The 8,342-nt window shown below is 44.6% G+C and overlaps 1 protein-coding gene across 6 annotated transcripts in view; it reads left to right on the top strand.

Moving 5' to 3' along the window:
• Positions 1-3,471: 3,471 nt before the first annotated feature.
• LOC308655976 (protein DDI1 homolog 2) overlaps positions 3,472-8,342 on the top strand; it is a 42,187-nt gene continuing 37,316 nt past the window's right edge. For 2 of the 6 annotated variants that reach the window (XM_081306494.1, XM_081306493.1), the window contains exon 1: positions 3,482-3,855. In XM_081306494.1, coding sequence (XP_081162620.1) covers positions 3,718-3,855 — 138 coding nt within the window. In that variant the 5' untranslated portion in view covers positions 3,482-3,717. Of the gene's footprint in view, positions 3,856-8,342 lie in introns of all 6 variants that reach the window. The other 4 variants (XM_081306488.1, XM_081306486.1, XM_081306487.1 and 1 more) reach the window with 4 other exon arrangements.

Raw genomic sequence — 8,342 nt, 5'->3', positions numbered from 1 at the left:
CCCCATCCTGATTTGGCATTAAGTACTAGAAACTTCTCAAGCCATTAGTGGTTGCAGGTAATAGAGGTGTGAAGTCTATCTCAGGGGCAGTGAGAGAAAAGTTCACACTCTGAGCCAGATCCCAGGAGGCAACTGATCAGAGTCCAAATAGGAAAGGGGCTGACTGGTGAGGAGCTGAGAGAACTCTGTGTTCCAGAGTAGCTCTCTTAAGAGGTAAGAGGGAGTTCAGGACCATTAAATCAGTGAGCAGAGCTATTGGCAGAGGGCCCTGCCACATGAGCTTGGTGGATCTAGGTAGGAATGCTTGTAGAATATACCCCTGCTTCCACACACTAGGACCTTGTGTCTGTATCCTGTTTTAACACAGAGTACATCTTGGTTCCTGAGACATGCTGACTGGGTATTGTTTTTTGAGTTTCAGGCTGATGTGGAACTTGTGATCCTCCTGCCTCCGCCTCCTGAGTTGCTGGGATGACAGGTGTGCACCACCAAACTGGGCTTGAGTTGTTTACACCGAGGGCTTCCAGCATGCTAGCAAGCCACACCCCGCCTACCCCCACTAGCTAACATTTTGAGGAACTGCCAAACTGTATCTCAAGGTGGCTGCACCATTTCACATTCCCAGTGGCAGTGTATTAGGGTTCCAGACCTCCCATGTCCTCGCCACCATTGTATCATCTGACTTCTTTATTATAGTCACCCTAATAGGACTGAGTAGTCTCTTACTGTTGATTTAATTTGCGTTTCCATTTTCTTATGCTCACAAATTCTGCAGGTCAGAATTTGAAGGAGTGGACAGCCGAAAGCAGTTCCATGATGTTTGAAGTCTCAACCGGAAAGACTCAAAGGCTGGAGATGACTCATCGCTGGGGTTGATTCATCTGAGAGTGTCTTTACTCATATACTTGACTTGGTGGATTTTCCTCATAACCTGTTTTGTCTTCAGCTGAGCTGTTTTCTGGAATATCTATACACAGTGCACGGTGGTCTCACTGCATGGAGTAATTTGGGTTCCCTCGCAGCAAAACTACTGGTTCTGAGATCAAGTGTTCAAAAAGAATCAAGGAGAAAATGTATTACTTAGTCTCAGAAATCATACATTGTCACTTATGCCAGGGTCACTCTGTCATGATCTAAATGGAAGGACATAAGCCTTGCTCTAAATGGGAGGAATGTCACCACATTGCAGGAAGAACATACAGGATGGGAGATACTGTTGTGCCTATCTGCAAAATTAATTCTGCCAGAGCTAGGAACCTGAGCACTACTAGAAAAAAATACAATAGAAAAATCAATCAATCGTTATTCTAACTTCAGCTGACACCACCTGGAAATTCTGTATAATTTCTGTGCTCAATTTACTTCAATTTACAATGGTCATTTCAATCTTTTCTGCATCCACAAACCTTTTTCTCTTGACAATGTCCATTGAAGAGGTTGAATAAGGGGCTGGGGATGGAGCATGGTGGTAAGTACTTTCCAGGCATGTGCAAAGGCCCTGGGTTTAATCCCCTGTGCCACAAAAGGGGGAAATAGGTTGAAAAGGCAAAATACTCATTTTCCTAGCCTCTCTTGCATCTATGTAATACAATTTTGACCAGTGAGAGGCAAGCAAAAATCTGCTGAGTTACTTCTGGGCAAGCCCCTGTATTGAACAAGTAAAATGACACATGGATTAGAGGCTGCCAGCTATACTGTAACCCTCAGGGAGAAGCCAAAAGAATTGTAGAAGTATTCGCCCTGATATCACTGAGTCACTGAACCAATGCAGCTATCTAACTACAGGCCTACTACCCAATGAGAAAATAAACTTATTTGTTTAAGCCAGTGATATTACAGATCAATCCAAACTTAGAAACTGCAAAGGTAAAAGGAAGGAGTTTATTTGCAGTCTTTGGCATTCCAACTCAGGAGACACAGATTCCAAATAAGAAAGGCAAGGAAAGTGGGGCCTGAACTGGGCAAGCACTACAAAGTGATAAAAATTCTTTTTTTTTTTTTTTTTTTGATAAAAATTCTTTATAGAGAAAAATGCTACTGAAATTGAGAAAGAACAGGTACTGTAATGATAGCGGTTATGAGCCCAATGAAACAAGAATCCCCTAACCTCTTGACATGCATCTGCAGTCTCCAGGTCAACCCAATGTAATCAGTTTCAGATGCCTGCAAAGGGTGAAGGTGGCCAAAGTTCACATCCCTAGGCAGCAGCTGGATTCTTTTTTTTTTTTTTTTTTTTTTTAAAGAGAGAGGAGAGAGAGAGAGAATTTTTAATATTTATTTTTTAGTTCTCAGCGGACACAACATCTTTGTTGGTATGTGGTGCTGAGGATCGAACCCGGGCCGCACGCATGCCAGGCGAGCGCGCTACCACTTGAGCCACATCCCCAGCCCCAGCAGCTGGATTCTTAACTCCATCTCTCTTGATGGCTTGGGGACTCCATTTTGAAAAGCTCTTTCCCTGTTGTTTTTTTAATCATCATTTTCCTTTCATTTTTGCAACCCAGGCTTTCTGTTACTTGTAGCTTGATAGGACCACTCTCCTCAATCCCCTGCTTCTCCCCTTTGCCTTTATTAATGTCTTCAGCTGGAAATTCTTTCCTTCCTGTTACTGGGCCTACCTGCATGCTGTATCCTCCTTCCCTCCTAGTATGCTAGAAGAGCGGGGAGTGGGAGTGAATGGGGGAGATGCTAATCTCACCTCCATCTTGTATTCCTCTTGCGGTTTGGGTTTTCTTACTCATCCTCACGTCTGGGACTCTACCACTCATCAGTTATGTGGCCTTAAAGAGGCCACTAAAGTAGCCAATATGGGAGTAGCTTCTAAGCTGCGTGACCAATAAAGGCACCATTGCCAGAGACAGGAAACTGGCGCAGTCCAAGGAGAAAACTACTCACAAGGCCGGGGAGTGGCGCCTTGGAGGAGCTGAGTGAGCTGCCCTGCGGGGAGGACATTTGGCAGGGGGCTGGCGGGGCAGCCCTGGAGAGGTAGGCAGGGGCCGGAGCGAGCCCGGCTCTGCAGACTAGGCAGGATGATGGTTTTAGTTTTCATCCTTAAATCAGCAGGAGAGGAAGTGCACTGATTTCTCAGAGCCGTGTTTTAGAACTATCTGCTTGTCTGCCAGTCTCCCAAGAGATGGGGAGTCCGCGGCCAGGGCGAGTGTTTTTATCCGGAGGTGTCCCCAGCGTCTAGCACGTGGCAGGCACTCACTAAACGCCTGCTGGATGAATAAATCAGACTGAAGCCCTCCGCGGAGTTCAGCTCGGATGTCAGCCTATTAGATTTTTCGATCCCCGCATTCCTCCCCTTTTCTCGCGCTCTTTCCCTCCCACGCCTCCTTCCCACTCCTCCACTGCCAATCCTCTCCGGCCTTCGCGCCTCCCCTGCCCGGCCCCGCCCCGCACTGCGTCGCGAAGGCGGAGGGAGCGAGGCGGGCTTTACGGCAGCCGCGTTGCGGCGGGGCGGGGCGGGGCGCCGGGCGGCCGGCGCGCTTGGCGGCAGCGGTGGGAGGCAGGCCGGCAGGCAGACGGACTCGCTGGCGGGTGGCGGCGGCCGTGCTCGCTAGTGAGGGCGGGAGGGAGTGAGTCACTGAGCGTGTGTGAGGGAGGTAAGGAGCGAGCGAGCAGCCCGCGCCGTCCGCCCGCAGCACCAGCCAGGCCCCGCCGCCGCCCCGCGCCCAGGCCGGGCCGAGCCGAACCGAGCTGGGTCGGGCCCGGGCCATGCTGCTCACGGTGTACTGTGTGCGGAGGGACCTCTCCGAGGTGACCTTTTCCCTCCAGGTCGACGCCGACTTCGAGCTGCACAACTTCCGCGCGCTGTGCGAGCTCGAGTCCGGCATCCCCGCCGCCGAGAGCCAGGTACGCCGGGCAGCGAGCGGGGCGGCCCCGGAGCTGGCCCTCCCGGCCTCGGGGCCTCGCGCGCTCCCCTTGCTACTGGTGGAGGACTGGGTGGGGGGAATGCGGACGGCGGTGCCCAGTTCGCCCCCGCAGCTGGGAGGGAGCCGGAATCCGTAGCTGCCCGGTCGGCTCCGCGGCATGGGGTGGGGTGCGGGCCGGGGAGGGAAGGGAGGACCTGGCCGCGGACTCACCAGCTGCAGCGTGAGGGGCACGTGGACTGCCGGGCAGCCTTCCCCACCTTCTGGCTCTGTGGCCTCTTCATCCTTTCTAACCCCGAGTTTGGGGTGTCGCCGTGGACCCAAGGAGAAGCCCTTGGGATTGCAAGCAGGGTTCATACAGCCTGCTTCCCCAACCAGAAATACCAGTTTGGATGACTGATAGACTTTTCCATCTATTTTTAAAAATTTATTTGGTAGGGTGGGGTGAGGGTTCCTGCTTGACTATACGAAGTTTGCTTTTAAATGTACTGATTGGCACTTTAGGGGAGGCAGCAAAAAAAAAAGTTTTTAAAGACTCACTACCTCGTTTTGAGGTCTTTGGAAATGCTTCCTCCCACTATCGCATGCGTTTTTGAGTTAAATTATTATTTTTTTAGAAAGTAATCCTTGGTTCACCTCGGGTCATTTGTTTCTCTACTTTCTTCCTTGGTAGTAAGCCAAAGTCTCTCCTTCCAGGTTACAGCTCGGTTTGGGTCAGTTCAAAGCTCTGTGCTTTATAAGGATATTAGATTGAAAATGGCCTTGGTATCTTCTCAGTGGGATTTGGTTTCATTTCCCTATCTTGCTTCTGGAAAGGAGTTCAGCTCCTTTTATAGTTTAAAATATGCAAAGTAATTTTTGCTCAAAATGCTTTTGGGCTACCAATAGTCTTAATCGAACAGAATAGGTGAGAAACAGTAGGTGACAAGAATTCCTGAAGCCTTTACAGGAAAACACTGAGATTCGGACTTGATAAAGTGGGACTTGGGGGACATATTCCAAACATTAGGAAATGCAAGTCTTCCAAGGCCCTAGAATATAAATCTTGATTTCCCACCACAGTTATGAAATAGTTCCAAAAACTGTTGCCCAACTACACAGCTTGTTCTACCCTGACTTATGGTAAACAAATGTGTCAATATTTTGTTCAGAAGTAGGATTCCTTTACCCACTGTGAACTTTAGACCCTGGTATAAATCTATTCAGAACAAATTTCTTTCAGGGCAGTCTGGCAAGTGCTACAAATAAACTGTAAGATTTTGGGTATTCCCACCCTTTCTATAAAAAGTTAATACTCAGAAACTCAGGATCCAGTTTCTGCAATGCATCTCTCATGTGAAGAACCAGGAAAGGACAGTTTAAAAAGAGGACAAGTTGGGAAAATAAATTCTTAAGTTTTTGAAGGTGGCTTTTTTTCAGTTTTTTTTTTTTTTTTAAATTCTGTTTTAGTTGTTTTTTTCTCTAGTTACATTACCCTGATTGTAACCAACAATTGTAGGAGAAGTGAAAAAAAAAAAAAAGGCGTAATCAATTTTGTTATTAAGTTTTGGGACAGGAGAGAGTGATTGTTTTAACTTCACTTTTTGGGGGCAGAGTGGGGAGATACAGTTCTAGGAATGAAACCCAGGATCTCACTCATTGAGGTCAGCAAACTACTACTGAAGTATGTCTCCAGCCCACTGCACTTTTTGAGATTGCTTTAACAAAAATTTAAGGAAATTTTAAAAAATGTGTCACGTTGAAAGACACTTGTATGATCAAGGCAGACACTGTCTTCTGCCAATTTGGAAATTTAGGAATTCCTTACTAGTTGAAAAATTAAGTTAACTCTAAATTCTTCCTCTCAATTTTATATTTTTTGCATTTACTTTTTTCCCAAGCCAAATTAGCATATTAGAATCCTTGGGCTCCAGCTAATGTTAAGCCTGTATTAGATAACTGTAAACAGTCCCTGTTTTTCAAGTTTGTGCTCTTGGCTCCCTTGTAACCTGACAACATAGTATCTATTTTAAGATGTCTGGTGGTGGGTTTTCTTTCACTAGCTTGCCCATCAGGCAGGAACAGGATCCACCTTAGACACTTGAGTCATTTCCTTTGGGCAAATCATAAAAGTAAACATCATTATAGTTTTCCCCACAAATTCTCTTCACTTGTTTGAATCCACCCCACAACTGCCCTTTACCTTTCAGGGTGTCTTTTCCCTTTCTAGTCTGTTTACCTGTCTCTGTTCTCTGTGTCTCTGTTTTTTTGTTTGTTTTTGTTCCAGGGATTGAACCCAGGGGGACCACATGAGCCACATCTCAGCCCTTTTTATCTTTTTTTCTAAGTTGTTGAGGCTGGTTTTGGATTTGTGATCTTCTGTCTTAGCCTCCCTAATCACTGAAATTACAGGCATGTGCAGTCACCACCAGCCCCCATTCTCATTTCTTTGCTCCCATGCCTGACTCCCTTTTGTTCAAGGACCTTTTTTTTTTTTTGGCGGGTGCAGTATGGGAATTGAACTCAGGGACACTCAACCACTGAGCCACATCCCCAGCCCTATTTTTTGTATTTTATTAGAGACAGGATCTCACTGAGTTGCTTAGTGCCTTACCATTGCTGAGTCTGGCTTTGAACTCAATATTCTCCTGTCTCAGCCTCATGAGCCACTGGGATTGCAGACATTTGTCACCTTGCCTGACTGCTCTTTTTTTGATGTTTCTGGTCTTACCTGCCACTGTGTGTTCAGACCACTATTCTCCAGACATTTTTGTCCACACATCCCTAGTAGTAAAAATGTTTCATAACATACTTCTTGTTATGTATATAGTACATTATATATGTAAACTAAAATTTTATGCACTGTATGTATGTATAATATCCTATATTGTATAACACGTATGCATTATTGTATGCGAATGTAATATCCTGTGTACATCAGTTGCATAATATACATGAAGTAGTATCTTATGTTGTTCAACATAATATTCAGTTACAGAATAGAACTCAAGGAAGGATGACTTAAATGAAAATGAAAATTCTGGTATTTTTAATTTCTTTCCATATCCTTGAAGAATTGTTATGCATGCCTGCCCCACTTTGGACATCCTTGGTAGAATTTAGTCTTTGATATTAACATCAGTTGTGCATAAGCATACCCTTGGAAAGATGTTAATTTTTAACAGCTCTAGTCTGATTATAGTAGTTACAATGGAATGATAACAAATTTAGAATAGAAACCATTTCCACTTCTGCGTGTGATTAAAGATGGGCATGTTCCCTCTCTCAGTACAAGTGTGGGCTTAGAAACCAGTCAGGGCTCTGTGTGGTGCTTTGATGCAGAATTGGCTGGGTGAACTTCAAACAGTTATCAGGATTTAGCTTCTCTTTAAATTAGTGTCTTGGTATTTTTTAAACATCATTATAATTTGCCTCTGTAGGTGGCATGTACAGAATGGAAGGACCCTCAGGTTTTTTTAAATGCCAGGTAATAGCAGTAGCTGTGATCCTGGAAGTGCTGCTCTCTATCCAGCATGATTGGTGATTTGTGAAACACTATCTTAAAAAGTGGAACTGAAATTTTCTATTTAGCTAGTTTGGGCATGTTTATTTTCTCAGGTAATTTTCATGGTTTTTTTCCCCCCCTGATAAATACGGTATAGGAATCTTTTTTTTTTTTTTTTTTTAAATATTTTTTAGTTGTTGATGGACCTTTATTTTATTTATTTGTGTGTGATGCTGAGAATTGAACACAGTGCCTCACATATGCTAGGCAAGCTCTCTAACATTGAGCCACAACCCCAGCCACCGGTATAGGAATCTTACAGAAAAGGATAAAGAAGAACATGGTCACTTATTACCTCACAACCCAGAGAAATTACAGTTTACTTTTCCATGTATTTTCTTTCTAAGCTTTTTTACTTTTATAGTTAATGGGGTTTTAAACATGATAGGTCCTAAACTGTAAAGGTGTTTTTTTTTTTTTTTTTGGTGATGGTGCTAGAGATTGAACCCAGGGCCTTGTGCATGCAAGGCAAGCACTCTACCAGTGCTATACCCCAGTCCCTGTAAAATAATTTCTTACTTTCTTTAATCAGCACTACATTGTCAGCATTTTCCCATATCATTTCAAATTCTTTGCATTTATATATTTTCTATACTGGGGATTGAACCCCAGCCCTTTTTGATTAATAAATACATTAATTATTTTTTAAATATATATTATTTAGTTGTCGATGGACCTTTATTTATTTTTCTGTGGTGCAGAGGATTGAATCCGGTGCCTCACACATGTCAAGCAAGGGCTCTACTTCTGAGCCACAATCCCAGCCCCCGCTTTTTATTTTTTTTGAGACAAGAGTTTCACTCAGTTGCTGAGACTGGTCTCAAATTTGGTGATCCTTGTTCCTCAGCCTCCAGGGTTGCTGGGATAACAGGCATGTGCCACTGGGCCAGGCCAAATTTAATTCTTAATACCTGCATAATGCACCA

Source organism: Spermophilus citellus (assembly GCF_964194105.1).
Source record: "Spermophilus citellus genome assembly, chromosome: 9".
NCBI classification, from domain to species: Eukaryota; Metazoa; Chordata; class Mammalia; order Rodentia; family Sciuridae; genus Spermophilus; species Spermophilus citellus.
The sequence above is the reverse complement of the archived record's forward strand: the minus strand, read 5'-3'. Positions and strand labels throughout refer to the sequence as shown.